This window comes from Vidua chalybeata, chromosome 4 (assembly GCF_026979565.1).
Source record: "Vidua chalybeata isolate OUT-0048 chromosome 4, bVidCha1 merged haplotype, whole genome shotgun sequence".
Taxonomy (NCBI): Eukaryota; Metazoa; Chordata; class Aves; order Passeriformes; family Viduidae; genus Vidua; species Vidua chalybeata.
The window spans coordinates 47,429,006-47,453,590 of NC_071533.1; the positions used below are offsets into that span (position 1 = coordinate 47,429,006).

A 24,585-nucleotide genomic window follows, 5' to 3' on the forward strand; every position below is an offset into this window, starting at 1 on the left:
CTTTTGATGTTTCAAACTTCAGAAACATCTTTTGCATTTCTTAACTCTATTTTGAGTAATTTTATTCTTCTTCCTCAATAAATTTGGTTCATAAAGTATTGAACTCATTTTCTGGGTCAGAAGGAGTTTCATCAACTTCATGTTAGACATTTTAGAGGGTAAAGTCACCAAATATCAAATAGAAGCTATTTTAACCAATTTTTCTGAGAAATTCATTCCCTTAAAACATTATTTGACCCTCTTGTCATGTTATTTTTCATTGTCAAGTTTTGAGTTCCCCAGCTAATGTGAACTTAAACTAGAAATACAAAACAGCAGATATTTCTTGAAACACTGGCAAATGATCTACAAGATGAGTTACTCTGAAGCACTATTTTTAGAAGTTCATTTCTAAAACATATGTTTATGTTTTAAACCCCCAGGAATAATGTTCATGTATTTGAACACAGGAAGCCTAAATGATCACATGCTAAGTTTTGAGGACAGCCTCACACAAACTAGCCTGTCCTCATTTTCACACTATACACTGTTCAAGTAAACACTCTTGATCTTGCTAAATGGAAACAGCTGATACAGAGGTAATTTAGGTATGTCTTAGACTCAAAAAGGGAAGTTCTTGTAGTAAGCTTACTAACTGTTACTAACATAATGATGAAATGTGGAAGGCAATGATATGACACTGGATTTTTTCTACACCAGTTCCTTCATGTGTTCTGATTCTTTCCTCTTATAATGCACTTTGAGATATGAAAAACTGGAGGGACCAGATATGGTTAACAAGAAATAGCTGGCTGTCATATCTTTGTTAAAGCAAGGCACAACAACATCATTTTTACCACAGGACAGATCAACGCTATACACTCTCCATCCTATATCACAATAAAAATAGGATTTGAGAACTCTCTGCTAGTGGTAATGCTGAGAAAACCCCTACTTTAAATGGTCTGTACCCTGGAAGAAGGGCCTTGCATCATAAAGCCCCATATAAGCATTCTCTTGTAGGTGTATTTCATGCCTGTAAGTTGTTTTCTTTTCCCATCACTTCCCTTCCACTGGCTTTTGAAAATTCTGTCAGTTTCTGATTCTGTGAAGTATCACCTGCACATCTACATGAAATCCTTTACTCCTAGCTTTCCTGGTGGGAATGGAGCTGACACTAAAAATTCCTTAGTTCCAGTTATATTATTGGTAGCCTTTGGCAAATCACTTGGCAATCCCTGATCTCTCTCATACTAGATAATTTCTTAAGATCATCAGCAAAACAGATGTGTAGATAATTTAGCCTATGTTTATCCTGCTCTGGAAGTGCAACTTACTATTATGTTGTGGTCATTTGCTCAGGTGGAGTGCCTTACCATTTACCCTGGCTTCCCCTAACCACTTCCTCCCTTCTGAGAACATCCTTCTCTCTTCCTGTGATCTCCAAATAATTAGTCCTCGTTTTTCTTTCAGAAAATTCTTTGTTAAACACACTTGGTAAATGACATTATTTCACAAGAATGTTCCCCAGACCTTTGACACATGCATGCTTATGGTGTGTGTCTCTATCCTGTTGCTTCTCAGACAGTATGCAGTAGGCTTTCATCTGGGCTAGTTTCCAGTAGCAAGTAATAAATCAATTGTTGGCAAACAGAAATGCAATTTTAAAAAAATCATTATCTTACCTGAAAAAATTCTACTGCACCTAAAAGGGAAACAGCTCAGACAATAAATCTCCCCCACAGGTCTGAGGTTCTGGGTGACCAGGGAATATAAAAAATGCTATCCTAGATGGAAGTCACACTATACAATGGGGAAGAGTAGATCATCCCCAGTCCACACAACAGTCCCATTTAAACCTCTTAGCAAGTGTTACTGCATAGGTTCACTACACTAGCACTTTCATCACTACACTGAGAGAACTATACAGGCTGAATTAAAAACGCCTCCTAACCGTTTTTAAAACTCAGAAGCTAGGAGAAAATGAAGAAGCTTCAGGGAACCAGGGCCTGAAGATTAATTTACACTCTGAAGAATGAATACTTTTTTCTCTTAAGGTTTGCTGCTTTCTCTGTAACATGCAATTTCACAAATTTGTCACACGTTTGCAAGCCAATAGGAAATCTTCTGAGACATTCTGATATGCCAAATAGATCTGGATAAGAAACTTTTGGTGTCAATTTACGGGACAAACAGCCAAAAACCTGCAGGAATCAAAACTTCAAATTGAGAAAATGATGTGGTCATTTGCAACCATATATTCTGAGATATATTTATAAAAGAGACGTAAGAATTCTTGAATTAAGAGTGGAAGGCAGATGTTAGTGTGAAAAATCAATTGCTATGGCACTATTTAGCCATGCACTCCTACCTACAAAGTCTAATTTAGCATGGGCAACACTGAAACCTTGCAAGCCTTGAAAAGCCTTGGATTTTAGAAAGGAAATTTCTTGGTTATGAGTACATTAAACCAGCCATCAACAGCTCTTCACAAATTAAAAACAACCAGCAGGATGCATTAAAACTCAAGAAGTGCCAAGGCCATGACACAAGGATGGGTGCAAGATAATTTAATAGTAAACCATGCAATAATACTGGCTAACATACTACAGAGTGGGAGCAGAAAAATATAAAGCAGTGTAAAAGCAGAAAATCTCCTTCATCTTGGGTAAAGTTACTTTGGATGCCAATCAGATCTTGTACCTACGGACACAACCAAACCATACACTACCAAATTTTAGGTTTAAATTTCAGATGAAATAGTTCCAAAATAAATCTAAAGACTGCTGGAGAGTGATCATCTGTGAAAATATTTTACATCCATTTCTCCCTCTGAAAAGTTCTGTTTTATGCCCCGTTCTCATGTGCTGCATTGGTCTCAAAAGTGTAAACCAAAACCTTACAGTTTAAGTCTTACTCTTTTATGACTGTCCTTCCACACAGGTATATCTTTAGCTTATGGCCAAGCAGCATTTAGTCATTACAGATTCTTTGCTACGTGTGAAATTCACAGGAATTTCACAGTTAGACTAAGGTGTGGACCATGTTAAAAATTTATACTGGTGTTCATGTAATGCAGAAGAATGTGATTTTATTTTTTTTCTTTTTGTAGCTGTGTACACTCCCTATGCTACCATAAATACTTTTAAGAGAAATGGATCCACATTGGCAGTATTGCTCATTTTTAAAGGGCCTAAACTCTATTGTGTAGATAAGGTCTAGCATACTCATTGAAATTTATACTGAAAGTAACCTATTAAGGCAAGAAACTGTACCTGAGTTCCTAGAATCCTAGATTAGGTTTCTGACTAATTTATTCTATTCTTCTGGTTTTCTAAGACACCTACATTATTAGCTACTCAAAAGTTCCATAAATTCCCAAGGCATCCATTGAGGTTTTCAGGTCTAATGCTGCAGGTTAGTGAATATTTGACAAAACCAACTCCTGTACAACCTCAGGAAGACAATCAGAATTGCCACAGAGCAATAAAACCAGCCTACTGCTTGGGGATATATTGACAGGAATAACCTGTGAATCCACTTTAACCACTAGAGACTTCCTGTAAGACTATAAAACATACTCTTGAAATGTTATTTCAAACCTGAAAGTGAGAAGTAACCTACAGCAATTGAGGGCTCAACTACAAATGTGTATCTTCAAAGTTTTTATTAATAAAAATTAAGCCAAAATAGATAGAAGCCTAAAAACAAAATACGCAATGAGTTAAGAATGCTGAAATTCTGACCCTAGTAACCCCAAAACTATCTAAGACACTAGAGAATCACTGCTGTGAGCAGCTGAACTGAGTTAAACGTTAACACTGAAAAGAATTGTTCTTGCTTCTGCCTTCCACTCCTGGCTTAGTCAACTCCTTCATGAGTCTGGTACTTACTGAACCTGGTTCTCACTGATCTGCAAGACCTTTTACTAACTCAAAGACAGTAACATCACTGGATTGCCCAATCCATCATTACAGCAGTTATAGTATTCACATTGGCTCAAGCAAGGTGGGACAGGAATGTCTGATTAGAGTATCTTTGAGTACCCATGTAAAAGCACTTGGCCCCAGTCTAGTTTTCATTAAAAACATGCATCAGCTCTGGTTATTGCCTTTGGCATTCAGATTATCCAGGGTAGTGGCAATTAACAAAAGAATGTGATCCTCACCTGTCAGTCCTACCTTTTGCTCCTGAAAGCAGTAAGTACCCACACACTAACTGTAAAAATTCACTCAAGCACTGGCTTCAGGCCAGCTCTGGAGTCACACAGAAGAGCTAAATTAATTCAATTCCACTCCAATCCTAGGTAAACCACTTAGTGCCTTCTCTCCTGGAAGCCACCACTAATGAAAACAAAAATAATGACAATTCTGTTAACTTTTGGTGACGATATGAAGACAAGTATGTTTTTAAATTAGAAGTTTCTCAACCCTTTGGTCATTGATGAGATGTGAATACCCTGTAAGTATTGCTTTGTAAGTATTAAATTGTAATTTTGATATTAGAAGTACATTTTTCTTCAGTAGCTGTCTTTATGATACAGACTTGGATTATTCTTTCCCATCTTTGTGAATACTTTCCATAATTCAGTCCTTTAACTATTGCTGTGATCCAATCCTGTGAGTGAACATGTGCACTCCACACCCCTCCATACTTTCCTGAAGTTTCAGGAATTTCCCTGCGATTTATATGGACTTAAGTCTACTTCCTTGTCATGAATCTGTGAAGCAGTAAAAAGCTGACACCTCAGTCACCACCGTGAACTATTAAAACAAAGACTTTTGTTTCTGGAGTAAAAGCCGAGGAGATGAACATACAGTGGCGGGGAGGGGGGTGGGGGGTAGAGGTCGGTCGCGGCCCACGGGACATTTAAAAACATAAACCCACAAATCGTCCTTTTTCACCGCCCACGACGCTCCAGCCACGGCCGAGTTTCGCGGGGGCCGTTCCGGTGGCGGCGGCGCTCTCCGGGCCAGCCGCCGGCGGGCGGGCTGAGGGGACCTTCCCGCGGCCGCTGCTTCCGCGTCTCCCCCGCCTCGTCTCGGCCCCGGAGCCCGGCACCGCTATCCTCCCGCGCCTCCATCCACGCACCCGACCCCACGGGCGAGCTACCCCCTGAAACTGCTCCGGACTTACCGATAGAACCGCGCACATCCCCGGGGAATGGCCGCGCACCCGCCCCGCCCCGCCCCGCCGGTGCTGCCCGGCCCCCGCCCGCCTCCGCCCCACCGCCCCTCCGCCCTTCACCTGCCCGCGCCGGCCTTTGGCCGCCCGTTCCTTTTGCCCCTTTCCCGCTCTGATCCTTCTCCCCCGAGGAGTGACTGAGGCGGGACCCGCCGGGCCGAGCTGTGTCTGGGGACCCTTCCAAAAGCGGCTCCTCCGCACGCCCCACGGCTCCGTGTGAGGGAGCTTTGCTTTCCGCCATAGAGTCCATGAGGTTTAGATCGTTATTGTTTGAAGGTTTGGATGGAGTTTGAGGCAGGAGTATGTCTGGCACAGAACCTGACACCCTTGACAGTTCTTAAGGGAAACTGATGTTCTTAATTTTTTACAGTCATTTACATCACTGAAGGCAGCTTGGCCTGTCTAAACATCACGTTTTCTAGCCACAGGGCTAATCAAAGTTAGCAAACACTTCCTCTTGTTTTTTAAGAAGTAAGCCTCTGGCTATTGAGAAACTGCCCAAATTGTCTTAAACAAATCACTGCCATTAGGAACTTCAGAAAGTTTTTTCATCAATAACCCTTGCAAAGTCCCATGTTGTCCTTTTTGATCTTACTGCCTTCCAGGGCACTCTTGAAGGCTGCCCTTAAAATGAAATCACATGGTCTTTCACATGAAAGTGAGAGGATTCCTGATTCAAGATCATCTTCTGCTGAAAAAGAAAGAAGAAAAAAATCCACCAGGAAATGCTATTTGCAGATCTTGGTCCCTATTGAAATAGACAGGGGTTACCAGTACTTGTCCAGTGGCAACAATTAATTCCTTACAGAGAGCTGGGAGGGCTGTGCTGAGCAGCGGGACTCAGCTGTGCTCTCCTTCCCATCTGTGTGCATGGCATTGCTTTCCACTGTTTCCTGCATTCTAGCATGTCCTGCACTCCTGACCACACACTGAAAACATTTTGGTTACATTCAGTGAACAGCTGCTGATGGTCTGTTCTTCGGAGTGCCCATGTAGCTAGTAGAAATTTCAAAACATATTGGCATGTCAGATGGAATAAAATTCTACATGAAGGAAGTCTGTAACTACTGCCTTGAAATTACATAGGTTCTTCTTGGCAGAAAAAGATGTGGAGTTCTATTTCTTTGCAGGATCTACCACTTTTGCTGGCTCAGGTGCTGTAGGAAAGAGGAATCAGCTCTGGGGAGGGCAGAGCAAGCTGCTGCAAGACATAAGGTGGTAACAGGCTTTGCCAAAACCCAGTTACTTTAAAGTGATTTAATCGGTTAACATTGATTTATTGGAACATTCAAGTTGACAGAGGTGTTTGACAAAGAAGAGAATATCACACAGCTTGTCACCAACCACAACTACTGTAATCCCATTGCAACTGTAAATAATTCATATCCAGAGTCTTACATTTCCCATTCATTTTTTTTCATGCATGACAGTCCATTCTGTAAGCCTGTAACTATAAAAAGCATTATTTTGTTTGCCTTGTTTGTGCGACAATAACAATTGCCTCAATTAGGCCTCTACATCAGTGCATGCAAAAATACCTGACCAAGCTGTAAATGAGTTACCCTGGCTGCCAGAAAGAGCACAGCTGCCTTAGTGCAGCACTCTGTGCATTTTAATTAGATGTGTTGAAGCAGAGCATGTGAGCTGTTTGGAGAGGTAAGGCTGATCAGGTGAGTGGGAGGCATTGCTGACTCCTGACTTGGCCATTACATACACATTTGCACTTTTATCCTTCTGTACAATTGTCCAGTAGTATGAATGGTCTTGATTCCAAGCATGCAAAGCAACCATCCAGCATGCCTTAAGTGTAATTAAACTGCCCTCTCCCTGGTATCCTATGGAAAAGTAACTACAAAGATCATAGTCACCAGAGATAATGCTTGGTTGAGAAATCTTACTGATAGCTTTTCTGTGTGGAGCTAATAACACTGAACATTCTCCACACAGCTATATCCTTCTTTTGTTTCCCCAGAGATCTGCAGGTGTTTTTTATAGCATCTCCTGAACCGCCACATGAAAAAGGAAAACTTCGAAATTCAGGTCATCCAGGGTAGTGGCAATTAACAAAAGAATGTGATCCTCACCTGTCAGTCCTACCTTTTGCTCCTGTGTGCTCAAGTGCCCACACACTAACTGTAAAAATTCAGTTTAAAACAATGGCTTCAGACCAGCTCTGGAGTCACACAGAAGAGTGAATTAAATTCCACTCTGATCTTAATGCCACTAAGTGCCCTAAACCACTTAGTGCCTTCTCTGCTGGAAACCACCACTAATGAAAACAAAAATAATGACAATTCTGTTATCTTTGTGATGATATGAAGACAAGTATGTTCTTAAATTAGAAGTTTCTCAACACTTTGGTCATCGATGAGATGTGAATACTCTGTAAGTATTGCTTTTAAGTACTAAAATAATTTTGATATTAGAAGTACATTTTTTTTTCAGTAGCTGTCTTTCTGACAAGAACTTGGATTATTCTTTCCTATCTTTGTAAATACTTTTCATAACTAAATTCAGTAAGTATTATCATGGTGCAAGCCTCTAAGTGACCATGTATGCTCTTGCACCTCTCCACACTTTCCTGAAATTTCAAGCATTTCCCTGACTTAGGTCTGATGACACAAGAGCTGTTGATGACTCCAAACCAGTTGCAGAGCTCTTTGTGTATTTCAAACTCTCTCTCTGTTCATGACTGCAATAACTCTGCAAGTACAAGCATGAACAACTCAGCTTGCTGTGCTCTTACAGGCACTGTTTGGGACACATGAAAGAGAGGAACTCGTGAACTGCCAACTAAACATGCTGGCAGACTGAAAACTTGCCAATGAAGACCTGAAAGGAAGAGGGAAAATTGCCATTAGCATGCTATCAAACATTTTCCAGAGCACCTCAAGTTAATGGAATATGAAAACCTGGGTATGGTTCTTCTCTGGGAGAATCTCTTCCCCAGAGGAGAATCACACTCAGTGATGATTCCAGTGCCAAATCCACATAAAGAGCAGTGCCAGTGGGGATTTGGGGTTGTAGACATAGATGGTTATCATTACTGCAGTGTGGATGCTCCCACATCAGCTTAGTGCATTCATATGAGGTCAGTGGGTGTACTTGAGAGCTCCAGTGTGTATTTACAGGTAAATAGTGACATATTATGATATCCACTCTAGTTCAAATACATTTAAAGATGTGGTGGCATATTAATAATAACCTATAGCCAGAAAGGGAATTGATTATTACCCAGTAATTTCAGATGTTTTACTTCCTTAGCTCTGCAGTAAACTCAAACAATAGGGATTTCACAAAAAAATCCCTTGAATTTTAAATTACATTGAATTATTGCTTACCAGGTCATTGGCTTGTAAATATGTGTTTAGAGTCCTAAACAATGCTGCCAGTGCAAATTAAAGCAGTCTGTTGTGCTTATCACTAAGGTAATTTCTTACAAGATCCTCAGATATATTTCCTGGCAGGACCCCTGGAAGACAGATACACAGTGAACAAGCAGCTTTTTATCTGCTCTAGTTTGTGTGTGGCCATAGCCTTTATTTACCATACGCTGTCTAGATCTGTATTGCTTTATTGATTTCCTTGTGAAGAGATTGTTTTTATCACTTCAGTGAGCATTTTATAAATAGCCATGAATTTTCCTTCACTGCTTCCTGTGAGACAAGAAGGTATTACTGCTTTCAGGTTACAAATAAAAAAATGAAACAAGGGAGAATAAACACCACAACATGAAAGTGTTTCTAAGTGAATCTGAGCCTACATGCTCAGTTTGAAAGATTAAGCATTTGTTTCAATATTTTATAGTGTAAAACATATTCTATGTAAATTATGTACATTTTGAAATCTTGAAAGAGGTAGAGTTGGATGTAAATATTATTGTGTGAACTTTCCTGAAAAGCATTTTCAGGGTCATTAAATCCTTGTAATTGCAAGCATGCCATACAATCTGTTTCATAAACTGACTGAATTTTTCTAAAACTAGTTAGGTATTTTGCTCATATTACTCTACTAAAAAAATTGCCCCAGAGTTTGGTTGCTGTGAGAGTTAAGAATTACCTTGTAGCTTCTAAACTCAATTTCATGCCCATTTGTTCATATACTAGCAGTGATTACTGCTTCCATTAAATAATTCTTTTCGTTCCTGGTGTTTATCAATCCACCTTTGTTTTGCTAAAGTAAACCAGATAAGAATGAATCATATCAAAGTGACCAAAGGCTAACTAAATTTTGAATTAAAGCATCCAGCCAAAGGTGTAATGCAGTTCAACAATCCATTCAGACCTTAGTTAATGTTGGATAAATTGCTGTGACATAGCTTCTGTAGACAAGTTTTAAGGGAATAACTGACTAATACTTACTCACGTAGTCCTCATACTTTGCGTGTGATTTATACCACCAAGTTTAGGCAACTGCACAGTGGAAAGAATCGGGAAACTGGCATTAGATGCCAGTTCTGGAGAGCAGTTATTAGCAGCCAGTAGCAGCTATTATTACTGGCATAGGACTTACTGATTGTCACTTGCTGTGGTTTGGCATTGTGTGTATTAGGAACTTCCATCCTGAAAGACACTAACATAAGACTTTTTGTTCTAGAGATTTTCATCTTATCTATTCCACAGAAAGTATTTATCAGCTGGAATTTAACAAGGAATCTGAAAGTCTTCCACTTTTAATAGGCTCTGAATTAACAAGACAAGCAAAAAATAATTTAAAATGAGATACTGTCAGCTTACTGCATCAGGAATTTATGTCTTATCCTGACATTTTTACTTTATCCCATAGAGAAGCTGAGGTGGTAATCCATGGGAGACTCTAACAATCCATATTCACTCCCTGTGAGCTAACACAGACCCATTGAATAAGAAGACACAAAACTAACCCTGGAAAAAGGGAACACCATTTAGTGCTGATACTTGTGGACTGATGGAAAAGTGTGTATGATTGGAAAGTAGTTTCAGCAAAGTGGAATTGCACATAGGCAGATTGATGCACTTGGAAAATTGCTTTATTCCTTTTTTTTTCTGTTTACTCTGATGTGGCAATTTCTCATGGCTCATCTTCAGCCTTATCTATCTAACTTGTCACTAGCTGGTTTACACTGTTACAGTTTAATTGTGTGTCAAAACACTTTTGATATGCACTTAGGATATGTACTTCTGTGCTTTCCTTTTCATTGGATATAGAAGCAAGTTGACTTGTTGAATTTATCTGGTCCACAAATAACCTAAATTCTACACTTCCTTTTAATCAAACCACTTTATCAGTTAACAAAAGGACCCAAGTCAGTGATATCAAACAAAATATTTAGTAACTGTTGCTTTTTTTTCTCTATCTTTGCTTTTATAAAGTTATTGTCTGTGTTATAATATTTTTCAAGTTTTTCTACAGTTTTTCTAACACAATTTCTGCTGGACTCCAACCTGCCAAGCAAATTTTGTCAATATTCTAACTTAACTACTTATGCCACAATTTCTATATCAATTTCTTGAACAAATAAAAATAATCCAGTAGGTAGATATGAAGATACCACTTAGACTTTTGGATTCTCTCAGGTATTTTTCACAAAGGAAAATCCAAGGCTGGTTTCTCATAAAATGGTTAATTTAAGGTTAGCAAACCTAGTATCAGATTAAAAGTGTCCACAAGATACCACAGTGAAAAAAATCTAATTTTGATGGTTCATGTATAGTTAAACATTTTTGAAGGTGAAACTTTACCCCAGCAGACATTATATCTGATCATTTCACCTTCTAGAGCCAGTGTAAACCAAGATAAATAAATAAAGATAGACCAAGACTGAGACAAAGCACAAGTACAGCTTTAGCTAACTTGGAGGAAATGTTGCCACATGGGTGTTTCTGATTCACTTGGTGAGCCCAGCACATCACAGATCCAAGATGAATTAATGAAAAGCCATGCCCATGGTAAAGACAAGAGAGATTTATACTTTCACAGGTATTGTAGATCAAGTTCAAATTTAGAAGAAAGCTTAGGTTTTACTTGTAACCTGCACTACGTGACAATATTAAACCAACTGCTCCTTGCTAGAACTTTGTCATATTGTAAATAACATAAGGATAAAAGTGTCCATTTTCAAGTGAACAATTTATATTTTCTCCTCATTTTGCCCATATAAGGAGAATAATTATTTAAGGAAAACTAAGAAAATTAACATAATTGTAAATTTTCTGTTTTAAGTTGCTCAGTATTTCTCTAGAAATATTCTGCTAATTGTGAAATTAAAATTTCTTACTACATTCTTTATTGCATCAAATGGAAGAACAAGTAGGTAATGTTTTCACAATGCAAACAAATTTTCTAGATAGCTCTCCTCTAGAATTTGCTCCAGAGTAGCTCTAAATTATAGTAAATATAGTCAGCTACTTTATTGAAAATTAAAAATACCTCTCCTGATGTAATAACATCAACCCATTGAAAACTTAGTGTGAGCAAAATAGTAATCAAAATACCATTGTCACCCACATAAGATCCATTATTTTATTCATTATTCCTATAGCAATTTTTACCATTCATTATTACAACAGCAAACCCTATTTGTATGTAGCATTTTCCTATGTACAAAACTCTTGCACTTGTGCATGCACTAGAGGGCTTCCAGACTTTTTCAGATGGCTGGTAGTGTCTTTTGGAAAATCAGAACTTTCTTTTTTTTTTTTTTTTTTTTTTTTACTGAGAGAAATTACACATAGGCAAGCTGAGATGTTTGGATCGGTACAGTGACTTATTCATCAGCAACTAAGCCATGAGAAAATTTCCAATGCAAAAAAGTGCCTCTCTTCTTTTTGTATCTTTGCTAATTTGAGACACTCTCAAGATAAAAAAAAAACCAACCAACCAACCAAACAAACAAAAAAAACCCAAAAAATCCACACAAAAAACCCGGGGAATTACAGTAATATGATTCAAAGCACAATTTGTTGCAGGAGCCATGAAGGTCATGGGTCACATGGTCATACAACTGCAGCAGGAGTTAGCAAAGTTTGAAAAGCTGGTAAATATGAAGAAGCTGTCCAGAACACTGACAACTGCTTCTAAAAATCCAGTTTTCAAATTAATACTTGAATAGTCAGTTAGCTTTGAGAGAAGTTGTCACTTTCATAGTATTTGTTTTGATATCTTTTGGAGAAGCCTATTAAATTGTTATTTCCCATGGAAAAGACAAGAGCAGTAGGAAGTAGAGATGTGAAAAGCTGCTTCCATATTATTTACAGACCACAAAAAAGTCAAAAAAATCTGGCTAATACAATGTGCTGCCAAGCTGGACACAGACTGACAAGACTGAGAAAGACTTCTAAATCACAAGGCCACTTTGTGAGGAATTCCTGGAAGGAAGTTGACTTTATTTACCCTGGAAGAAATTTAGTCAAAAAGCACTGCTATGCCTCACTATGGATGTATCTGTATACAAACTGTTTTTTAATTAGTCTGTCATAGTTACGTTCTCTTTATATGCCCTTGGTTGAAATAACCTCTGTCAGCAGAAGAAGAGTACTGCCAGTGTAACTTTCACCAACTGCTGTTTTCATTTCATTTCAAAATATGATGTGATAAAAATAAAATCCATAGTAGCTGTAATAGTAGCTCTCAACTCAGAGTTATATAATAAATACAGACCACGAAGTCCTTGTTTAGATGACATGTTTGTAGTCAGGTGTTTATTATTTTAGGAATACTCTCTCCCCACTGCTATTATGACATGTTGGTACAACTTGCTATGCAGCATATTCCAGCATCTACTAATTGTTGTTTACTACAAGGGTTAAGAGTCACCATAATCTACCTACTGGGCATTTTCTTTTCTGTTTTATGATGTTCAAAGATTTTTGAAAAGCACAAACACATTCTTACCATTCACTATTAATACTGAAATCTTAAGGTTACACTTGGAAAAGCAAGGGAATGTTTTGGCTTAGTTTTTCTACATCTGTCCTAAAAGGGATTGCTAATTTTCTGTTGTTGTCATTTTGAATTCCAGAAATTACAATCATCAGACCTGAACATTCTGAGTAAAATCCCAGTCCTGATGTGTACCTGGTGTTCAGTTCACCTAGAATTTTTAAGATTGAAGAACGGGACATCGAAGGATAGAAATGGTATCAATAGAGAAGATAAAAATAAACTTTCTGTATGTTCCCTAAGCATGGGATAAGAAATAAAGGGTCTGAATTATAGAAAGGAGAGTTAGGAGAATATTCATAATGTTCTTGTAGGATGGAAGATGAAGACTCCTCCCTCTCCAATCAAAGAAGCTTATGCAAAGAAGTGTGCCTTGGGGACAGGAGAGGAAAGGCAGGGTAGGTCTGTGAGTGCACAGCTGCTTACAAAAGATGGTGACCAGTGGTACTCATGAGCAGAGTCCCAGCTACTGACTCCAGTTTGTCTTCTGAGCTGTTGCTTTAGTGGGTATATGGCTCAAGCCAACTACAAGCTCCTTGGAGTACATAGGATGTCACTTTTCTAGTCTAAGCTATTCCTCTGCCTCTGTCCTGCAGAATACTGGGTGTGATACCAGCTCCTGGCTCTTCTGTTACCTCAGCCAGGCAGGTGTTGAGAGGTACATAGTACAGATGTTTTACAAACCTATCATATTAACTGATTTCAAGTAATGGGTACAATATCTTTTCATCTGCTACTTCCAACTATGCTTGGAGTGTTTCGAACAATAGCACTTCCTTTCTCAAGATCTTACAGTGTAGCAGAGCTCTTTTGAATGATCTCTTCAGTATGCTTTTGTCTGTGAAAGGCAGTACAAATTTCAGTGTATAAACTGTGACTCTAAGGGGTGTTGAACCACAGGATTGTCCCTCAGAGCTATTGCTAGTTCTTCAATGCAGTCTGTGGGAAGGACAGAACTGCTACAGAAACCAACAAGATTATTTTGAAATATTGGTGAGAAATGAATTCAAGAACATTTAAGAAAGGTCCTCTTGTTACATCTCTTACTGGAAAAAGGAGACACGATAGAGACAAGTGTAAAGCTGTGGACACAGACTGTATGCACAGTATGCGTGACACACTGTACTCCTCATGAGTATTATATTTACTGAATAGGGACTGAGGGAAAGAACTTCTCATGGTTTTGTATGTTCAAAATTTAAAAGTAAAATTATTTGAAAAACATATTTGTCATTTGGAAGGAATTATGATTATAGATTATGAACAGCAAATAGGTGATAAAGTATGTTATGCACATCAGTGTCATGGTCATTCAGCCTCACTATGAACTTCACTGTCTCATCAGAGTGTAAACATTAAATAGAGATACGTTATTTTCAATCTCCTTCAGCTGCAGCATATCACTATGACCATGATTTCAAGATTCCTGGTTTAATAATTAAAGTTCACTGATTGATATCCATGTGTCAACCAATTCCACCTAAGTATGGGCTACCAGAAGGCGTAGTTTTGTCTTACCCCTCAGTCCCAACCACAAAGGTTACTTCTGTCAGAACTGGTGCTCTGTTCACAGTGGAAATCTAACCCATGAAGAAAAAAGGATGCAAAACTAAAATTACTTTTCATCTACATCAGCTGCAGTTTCATCCTGCAGCCCCAGGTGCCCTAGTGCTGGCATGAGGGTCAGGGAGAGGAAGCAGAGCTCGCAGCAGGGACTAGGGGGCCAGTGGGACCTCCCTTCTCCACAGCAACCCACGTTTAGCTCAGCATAATCTCAACTGCAGTCTCAGTGTTTCCACTGCATTTAAAAAATGCCTTTACTGTCCCCTTTGTGTTGGTAAAATACAGAGTTACCTATTTATTTCTATTGACATACCTGTTTAATAGTTCCTTGTGGGACATTTATACTGGTGCTTGGATATTCTCCCCAACTGAATATACTTAGAGCACTGTAAGACACTAGCCTACTATATTATGTACACATTATTTACCACAATTGTTATATATTCTATATATTAATATATAATTATTACTATATTGTTATGATAAAATGTATGTTACTATAATATTATTATAGTATATGTAACTATAATATTATTATAGTAACATATAATGGTTATTTCCTCTGGTTATTAAGTTATTTCCCAATGTTTTAATTATTGACATTCTTCCAAAACCAAGGGCAACAAATTGATTGATCTTAAAATGGGTTTCATTACTGTAGTTTAGCTTGTGGGTTATCTTTATAAGCAAATAAACCCCTCTACAAGTCATCAGCAATGTGGATAAAAAAATGTAAAGTTCACTCTACACTTTTCTCTCATAAAATTGCTTCCTTCCTTGCTGCTCTGAAATCTTTGCCTATGTACTTACTGTTCTACAAGTTGCCCTCCCTGATTTTGTGACTGTTTGAGAGCTTAACTTCAAGGGGTGGTGTGGGTTGTTACTGCTGTGGTACAGAAGCATGAAAACCAGGTATTTTTAAAGGTTAAGACTTGATAGCAGATCCAAATAATGCAATTCCAAACAAAGTCTACACTGCCAAAGGCCAATTTTATATCCCCTACTTCACTGCAGTTGAACATGAGCTCCAAAACATGGATTTATAACCCAGCGGTGGTTTCCTTGAGCAGTCTGATTTTGTTCCTCATGGGCCAATAGAATGAATCAAAAATATTACTTTTAAACTACATATATGTGAAAAATGAAAAGCGAAATTCTTTGTTCTTCAGACTGGGAAAAAATTAGCTGCTTTGAAAATGTTCACTGGGATAGTGTCACATGGGATGACAGTTTTCTATCCTCTTCTATCTGTTCCTGTCTTCATGCGTTACATCTTTGCTCTCTTCCATTTTTCACTTGTTTGATCCCTTTCAACTGAGTGGGACGCTCACTACCTTTCTCTTAATTTCGTAAATTACTTCATTGCAAGTCTGGATCACCTTCGTATTTCTCCTGTTGTCTCTGGGTTTAAATTGTTTGGAGCAGACGCTCCCCCTGGTGCTCTGTTTTGTAGCGCACAACACAGTACAGTCAAAGTAGGTAAGTTTCCACTTATCTAACAAAGAAAATTCTAGGGGAATAAAGAAAATTAGTATTGAAAATAATTTTTTAAAATTTGAAATTTCATCTACTCTTTTAAACAGCAGATTTGAATAATTTCTCCATAATAAAATGGAATAAATTTTCTTAAAAGCTTAATCTACTAGCAGTAGCAAACCCTAAGGAAAATGGGGGGAATTTGAAAGTTTCCAGTCAGCAAACCCTGAAGTCGGTTCTTTCCCATGTATTTCTTCTCCAAAACTCCCATTCCTCACATTATTCCCACAAGGCCACGTGACTGTCTGTGAAGTTGTGCTGCAGACTGACTTAACCAGCTTGGGTTTTTTACAAAGACCTTCTGTCAGGGTTTGCCTGCTTGGAATGACCCCAACAGTGTGAAAGTCCTTGTTCCCCTAGCCCGGCAGCTGAAGAAGAGGTCTGGAATGCGTGAAGTCGAGTTTTCAAGGTTGTTCATTTTTTCTTATCTAAAACTTTTTCTCTCTGACCTGCCGGGGTCTGCCTAGTACAGAAGCCATGGCAGTATCTGCCAAGTCCCGGGTGTCTCCCACGTTATATACTCAAAACTACGTGTATCATGTTTACAGTTCCCATACCAATACCTAAGATCTATATTGGACAGTGTCTCCCTATCCTAAACCAATAGAAAAGTGTCCCCATCACACCAAGACATGGAGGACAAGAAGGGAAAGAAGGCTAGGACATGCCCAGATTCCTCCATCTTGTACCCCTGAATTACATTCTGAAAAACCCCAAAAATCTACTTTTCCACCCTGTGCCAATTCCCCTATTACACTACTCAAACCCTTTTGGCTTTTAATTCCTCATATAGAGTTGGCAGCCTCTCCCATGGGCTAGAATCGAAGCCACAGGTGTTTTTGACTTCTTGCCAAGGTCCCCGAGCCCCCTGCCAGGGTCTCGAGACAGCCAGGGCAGCCAGAGGGATGTCCTGGACTCCAACAACCTTCTATCCACCACTTCGGACTTGTAGCTGCTTTGGTATTCTTACGGCCCAGTGTTAAACCTTCATATGCATAAATGACTGTAAATTAGCCTTGTGATTTCAGTGAAATAAAGTCTGCCTACAGGTATAACACTCTCTGTGCAGTTTTGTGACCTGCTATGACTTGAATTCTTACAGGTTTTCTTGTAAAAGCAATCGAGGCAATTTTAATTCTTTGCATTCGCATTCAATGAATTCAACACATGGAAAGGTCACTGCTAATGCAAAAACCTATTCCATGCTGTCTGGCTAGGGTTAAAAAATGAGCTCTTCACGGTAAACACTGTACAAACAACACGGGCTTCTGCAGTCAGTGTTTCTCCTAACTTCCTCAATTTGATTTAATATCACAGAAGATGTGGTGGCCGTTTTAAGTCTTGAGCTTCCTCTCTTGCCACCAAGTGCAAATTTAATCTGTTAAGGGTCAAAAAGCAAAGCTGCAAGACAGGCAGAATGCAAAAATAGCTTAAGTGCTATTGCCTATAAAAGCTTGTAAAATGAGGGGGGTTGCAGCTTCATTCGCCGTCTGACCGAAGGTCGCCCAGAGCACGCTCCGATCCCCAAGCGCACCGGGCGTTCGCGGCGCCGGGGCTGGGACTCGAACCCGCGCCCGGGGGCGGATGAGGGCGGGTGTTGGCACGTGCGCATGCGCGCCGCCGGCGGGGCGGTCACGTGGCGGCCGGGCCGGGCCGGGCCGGGAAGATGCCGCGGCCGCTGGAGAAGCTCCCGCCGGGACGGGTGCTCGAGGTGGGCTCCCCGCGGCCCCGGGCGGGGCAGGCGGGCCGGGGGGCCGCCCTCAGGCAGCTGTGAGGGAGACAGGGCCCGCCGGCGGCGCGGGGCTGCGGAGCGGGCCGCCCCTCCCGCCAGGCCGCAGTGCCAGAGGGCGGTGCTTTGGGATCCTAGGGAGGCCCACGGGCTCGGGAATGGGCGGCTCGGGTTGTGCTGTGCGGCCCGGCAGTCCCGGTGCGCGGGTGACTGAGGCGCCCCTTGGCTCGGCATCTCGGCAGGACTCTAGCTGTGCTCACAGCTGTTCGGTCCGCATGTAAGGCCAGGGAGAATGTGAAGCACGTTGTGATTCCTGTGGCCAGACCTCGTGAACTGCCTTTAAGGGGAGAAGGGAGGACAGTTCATACTCAGGGAGTACCTGTTCGGGGCTTTTTTGAATGGTGCCTGGGCTGCAGTCTGGAAGCATCGAGGCAGTCCCCAGTGGAGGGAGGGTTGATAACTGAAGTGTTTGATCAGTCTCATATGAGGTGTGGATTAACCGTGAGAGAATTATAAATTATGTATGACATCGTTTCAGTTTCTTCATAAGATAGTTGATGGCATCTGTGGCCGTGCATACCCTCGATACCAGGATTATGGCAGTGTTTGGAGCTTGTCAGAGTGGATGCAGGTTTTAGAAGAAACCATGACATATTTCAAAACGGCAGTTGGCAGAAATATGTCTGATGAAGAGGTAAGGGCTCATCACTGATTTGCCTTGCCTTGGGGAGATCATGACTGGAGTGATTTGTTTTGTAGTTTGTTTAATTGTAAAATATTTTAATAGTGTAGGATTTGAACGGTAGTGGATTCAACCTAAATACGAAGAAGGTAAGCAGCATCTAGAGATACACTGCCAGGACTTCGACAACAAAAAGTGAAATAGATGCTGATTTTTAAATATTTTTCTAATATCACAGGATAGTTGTTAAAATACTGGTTAATCACTTAAATTGGTATTTTGAGTATCCCCAGATTAAATCCGTGTCTATAGTACTGCTCATTAACAATAAAACCAGTTCACTTTCTTGTTTGGTTTTCTTTATTTGTTAGTACTGCATTGAAGTGGTGTAAAATATTGACTGTGTGTAAATAAATTTTGTAAAAAAATGTAAGCGTGAATGGAGGACCATGTGGTACAGGGTCTGTAATTCAGGACATTCCTATAGGTATGAACTTTGCAAAATCTTGTTCTGTTCTTTATTAGAAATATTAATTCTCATCTCTTACATATTGTTTGCACGTATTGTTTGCACATATTGTTTGTTTTGACCACATGCTAGCAGCTGGGTCAAAGAAGGACACCTGTGTAGCCTTGGGGACCTCCCTACATCAGTATTTCTGTTTCAGCTGATCTGATGTATTTAGCCTCTGCCCTGGTCCTGAGAAACTTGCAGACCTAAACCTGAGTTGTTTGGGGGTGTGATGTTCTTTTGGTTTTAGGGTGATATGTGAGAAGGCCGATAAAACCTCTGTTCTCTGGTGTCTTTTAATTTAAATGATTTTTTTTTTTCTCTGTGTGTTGCTGTGGTAAACACTGACTCTTAACTATCAAAGACAGAGAGCAACCACAAAGGGCAGCTTAGATATTTTAGTTCTTGCAGGTGGTACATATTAATTCTGTAGTTCATAGTGCAAGTAATCATGGTTTTAATTTTTATTTTTGTAGGCTGCTCAGCAGATAATGGAGTTAAATTCAGATTATCAAGAAGCAATCACAAAATGTCTGAAAGGTAGAAAGGAAGAAATCAGGAATGCCCTAGTAGAAAATGTACATGCAATCTCTTCTGCCCAGCTGCAGGATTTTGACTGGCAGTTAAAGGTGAGAGTGTTGCTTTGATATTGTTTGAAAGAAATGTTCTACAACAGAGAAGTAACTTGATACAGTCCCATTAGGCTTGTTCCCTCCGCAGAATGGTTCGATTTTTGTAGGTACTGCAAAATGACTGATGCAAAAACACATCAAAGACTTGCCAGAAACTTGCAAATGTAAATTTAAAAAATTTGTTTTATTTTGTTTTCCCCCTTTTTTCTTTTGAAGCTGCTCAGGGTGACTTGGTGCTATTCACATAGCACTTGGAACACCTGAAAGTTTTGTATGCTGTTATGATTTTGAGGCCTGAATAAACAGTGCTTTTTCTCAAAGGAAGAAAAAGAATATGCGTAATTTTAAGATTAGTTGACTGATTCAGGATAAGTTTTCTTGGCTTTCTTCAAATGTTCATATTTTTGCAATGGACATTTAATAATTAGTTTGACATAATTTATCATTAGACTTCCTGTTTTGGTAATAAATCAGTGATATTGGAGTTGCCTAAGTTAGGATGGTGGTTTGAAGTAATGAAGACCTTAAGCTCGATCAAAGCTTAAAAACATTACTTATACTGTTCATATTTTTGCTTAGACTGTGAGAGCTGTTAAACAGATTTGTAGAGCTGTTAAATAATTTTCCATGTTTACGAGAGTGCTCAATAGTTTCTGCAGCGAACAGCTTTGGAAATCAAAGAACAATGACCAAAACAGACAAGCTTTTGCAAGAGCAGATGTGGTATCATAATGTGCTCTAGATTAACTGTGCCTGGGCTTGATCTCTTGCTAACTGCATTTACTGCTGACAAAAATATGGACATATGTGAACTTTTGTTTTTTGTTTGTGGCTTCTTTTAAATTTTTTGTCTAGAGAATTTTTTGAGTATCTTTCTATTTTATGATACAATTTCTGGTACTATTATTTTTCTTAAAACCACTTTTTTCCCCTGTGAGCTGGTTATGATTTTTTTTCGTTTGCTATGATTGAACTCTACTGCATTCTGTTCTCTAGATAAAGATAGGTCTGTACAATACTAACCTATAGTACTGTCAATTGATCTTTGATTTTAATGCATTTTAAAAGCCTTATCTATGCCAGAGTGAGTATTGTAGTCAATAAAAAAGAAAGCACAATTGGCATGTAACCTCCATTAGTGTTTGTCTAATAGGATATCTGACAATGTGTTTGATCAGCTGCAGAGTGTTATAAAGGTCTCCTCTTTCTCCCAGCAAACCCATTCTGTAAGACCTATTTGGTTATAGTGATTTCAGAATCTGTGTAATTCATTAAGAGCCACGATCGGACGTATCCTTTGTTTTCACCTAGAATACCAAAATGTGGTAGCCCAGAATTTTAACAAATTGGTTTTGGCAAGTGTATATGACAAGTCTGTGGAAAGGGTGTTCTTTATTCAATATATTGTTGGTACTGACAAACAAAAATCCCAATAATGGGGGAAAAAACCCTGAAAACAGCAGAGATTACTTATTTGAAGTAAATTTTGTCATGCTGATGTTTGTTTTGGTGTTACAAGTTCAATATAAAATACAGATGTGATATTATGAAAGACTAAAACTTTAATGACTCCACCTTATACTTTATTGTTGTTGTGTCAATCTGCATAGCTTGCTCTCTCCAGTGATAAGATCTCCATGCTGCAAATGCCACTCCTCAATCTTGACTTGGATGTGAGAGAGAATGGTGAAATTAAGCCAATTTCTATAGAGATGAATAAGGAAGAGTTGCAGAACCTAATAAATGCACTGGAAGCTGCTAATAAGGTAACTTTTACTCATTTAATCTTTTGTTCTTGACTTGTTAGGTACTGATTTATTTTTAGCAGAATTCATAGAATCAGAATGGTTTGGGTTGAAAAGGATCTGTAAAGGTTGTCTAGTCTAAGCTCACTGCAATGAGCAGGGACATTGCTGACTAGGTCAGGTTGCTCAGAGCTCCCTCCAGCCTGACCAAGGGGTAGGGCATCTGTGTCCAGTGTTTCACCACACTCATTGTAAAATACTTCTTCCTAATATCTAGACTAAATCTAATTTCTTTAATATGATTGTCCCTATCCTATGCTGAAAGATTGGTGAGAACACCCATGTTTCCCTCAGCTTCACAAAATGTCAGTGTCTGGGAGGGTTACTTGGTTCACATTAAGTCCTTTAATTACCATGGCATATTGAATCAGGAAGAAAGTTACAAAGATTACAGTATAGTGACCCAAGAGAGAATTTCAAGTGAAACTATAAGGCTTCTGCGACACTGAAGGGTCCAGGATTTCTTAATAGAAAAAGCTAAGGAAAATGAGGATTTGAAGAAAATGGTGTTTACATGAAATTACAACCCTTAAGAGCTTTCACAGCTTGCTTCTGTATGGATTTTGTTCCCTGCAAAACTAAATAAAAATAGTATGTGAGCAAGGATTCTATCAGGACAGACTTCAGTGTTCACATGCCCTTTGTTCTGCTTGAGGGTCTGTATGGAAACTGTGGGATGTGGTCATCTCCATACTTCTGTGGGCACATGAGGAGGAATTCACTTCAGAATTCGTCCCTTGGCTCTGGTTTGTGCAGAAGGAATCTCACTGAACCCTGGACTTGATATTCTACTTTTTGATTACAGGCAGCTAAAGAATAGTTTGAATGCAGTAAAGGGTAAAGAAAGTTATTTTAAGTGATGGTTTTGTGAGATTGTAAAAGAGAGTTGAGAGAGGAATGATGTGCTGTCCAGAGGAAAGATGCTTATTCAACTGCATGTTATACCGAAACAGAAAGCAGAAGGCGTCTACATAGGATGCTTAAATTTTGTTCTTGACCAACTTTAATATCATTCCTTTTCTCCTTTTTGAAGGTTGTCTTACAACTGAAATGATGGAATTCAGATCAACAGCATCTGCTCGTGATGGCTCCCTAAATGATTTTGGGAAAAAATGTGTTTAATGCAAAGTGGAAAGGTTTTTGGTGCTGTAAAATACTGAAGTCAGAAGAGTGTTATGACCAAATGAACTACTAATCCTTCAATAAAAATAATAAATTCTTTTATCTATTTGACCAAAAATATAAAAATCTAATGTACAGTTGCTTTTAGTGCTAAAGATTTATAGACATTTGGAAGAAAATCACTTACAACATGTGCCATATTTGTTTTGGTAAAACTTTGGCAGTGACTGCACAGGTGCCTGGTAAAACTAAGGCATCTTACTGGCATTGTATGTTACCTATCTAAAGTGCCATGCTAATAAAGAATGAGTATTTGTAGCATTAATGTATTTATACTTGTAAATATGGTAAATAAACACCTGACTTTGTGTGTGAATAATTGTCATGGGCTCTTTCTTGATTTATGACTCACTAAACTCAATCTTTTTTAGATGTTGGGGAAAATGACCTTTACAAACAAAACCAGTGTAGAACAAAAGAACAGTTGAGGTTGGATGTGAGCTCTGGAGGTTATCTTGTCCAACTTCATTGCTCAAACATGGCAACCTAGAGCAGGATGTACAGGCCTGTCTCCTGAATATTTCCCAGTGATTGAGGCACCACAATTTCTCTAGGCACCCTGTACGGTGCTCAGAAGTTGTAGAAAAAGCACTGCAGCTTTATTCAGAGCAAAATTGTAGTTTTTAGGTTACTGCAGCTTTATTCAGAGCAAAGTTGTAGTTTTTAGCTTAGTTTTTGTATCTTAGTTGGTAGTTTTTCAATTAAAAATATTAATGTTTTCAGAAGGGGGTGCAGTGCTGGAGAGAAGCTGACCTATATAGATTATGAGAAAGAGCTCACTTAATACAGAAGATAATTGGTAAATTCCACTCTAAACTTTTCTGAAACCAGATGGAGTTTTGATTGTAGTATGTAACAAAAGTTAAAAGCACTAACACTAGGGAAGGGTACACCAGAAATCTTAATGGTTTCTACTATTTATTAGACCATTTTTCCATACATGAAGAGCAAATGATCTATAATGCTTACTAAAAAATCTATAAATGAATATTGATGCGTGGTTCTCATTGTGAGCATGTGCGTGTCTTAGGCAAGTCTTGTATATAAATAATAAGGGAATATAAATAATATGGAAAATAATTGATTACTTTATTCCTAGTTTTGAAATCAGGGTCTTGAGTTTATTCCACTGAATTTTGTTGTGCCATAGGTTTTCATATATGTGAAGTTTCATACACTAATATAAAAAAATGGACTTCAGAGTACTGGTCACAGAAGAGGAGGACAAGAAGCTCTTGTAGAAAGGCTTCCATCAAAAGGATTTTAATGTGTTTAATAGATAGGAAACCTAAATATATTGTTTCTCTTATTTGGTACTGATACATTTAATCAGATACACATGTTCAGTGTGGGCAGTTGAAGAATGCAGAAATGGGTAAAGAGTTGTAAAGATGAAAGAGTGGAAGATGTATCTTAGTGAAAGGAGCGCAACCTCTAACAGATATGGCTTGATCGTAGTCTTGAATTTCCATAAGCAACAAATTTCATAATGGATCAAGTAACAGATAAAGGCCTTATATAAATGGTACAAAATTCAAACTAAAAATCAGGTTGGAATTGATCATTGTTTAATTTTATTAAAAATCTGGAAAGAGTTATTGCAGGTTGTCCAGCAGCGTGTTAGAAGGATACTGTTTTTTTAATTGTGAGTAAGGAATAAATTTACCAAGTCTCTTTATTTTATTTATAGGTATATTTGTGTTGACTATGCTTTTTCCTTTCCTCTAGATCTAGTTGCTTTATAGGAGAATATGGCCTTATGTGTTCAAATGTTCCATGTATTGCACAAGGCATGAAGGTATAACTCTTGCTCATCTGATGGGCATGTATTGCTGAAAGGCTTTTCTAGAGAAAAGAGGCTT

At 38.9% G+C, this 24,585-nt stretch overlaps 1 protein-coding gene and 1 long non-coding RNA gene across 3 annotated transcripts; both read left to right on the forward strand.

Annotated features, from left to right (window-relative positions):
* The first annotated feature begins 7,362 nt into the window (after positions 1–7,362).
* LOC128787652 (uncharacterized) lies at positions 7,363–14,309 on the forward strand. The gene is made up of 3 exons (XR_008430775.1): positions 7,363–7,548; positions 10,921–11,121; positions 13,163–14,309. It is a non-coding gene; the product is annotated as an uncharacterized LOC128787652 (long non-coding RNA).
* Positions 14,310–17,805: 3,496 nt separating this feature from the next.
* COMMD8 (COMM domain containing 8) lies at positions 17,806–23,042 on the forward strand. 2 transcript variants are annotated; one of them, XM_053941954.1, is made up of 5 exons: positions 17,806–17,893; positions 18,450–18,605; positions 19,581–19,733; positions 21,347–21,502; positions 22,575–23,042. In XM_053941954.1, the coding sequence occupies exons 1-5, from the start codon at positions 17,849–17,851 to the stop codon at positions 22,593–22,595; spliced, it is 531 nt and encodes a 176-aa protein (XP_053797929.1). In that variant the 5' UTR covers positions 17,806–17,848; the 3' UTR covers positions 22,596–23,042. The 2 variants fall into 2 exon arrangements, with proteins under 2 accessions (XP_053797929.1, XP_053797927.1); XM_053941952.1 differs by lacking the exon at positions 22,575–23,042 and having other exon boundaries at positions 21,347–21,550.
* The last annotated feature ends 1,543 nt before the right edge of the window (positions 23,043–24,585 follow it).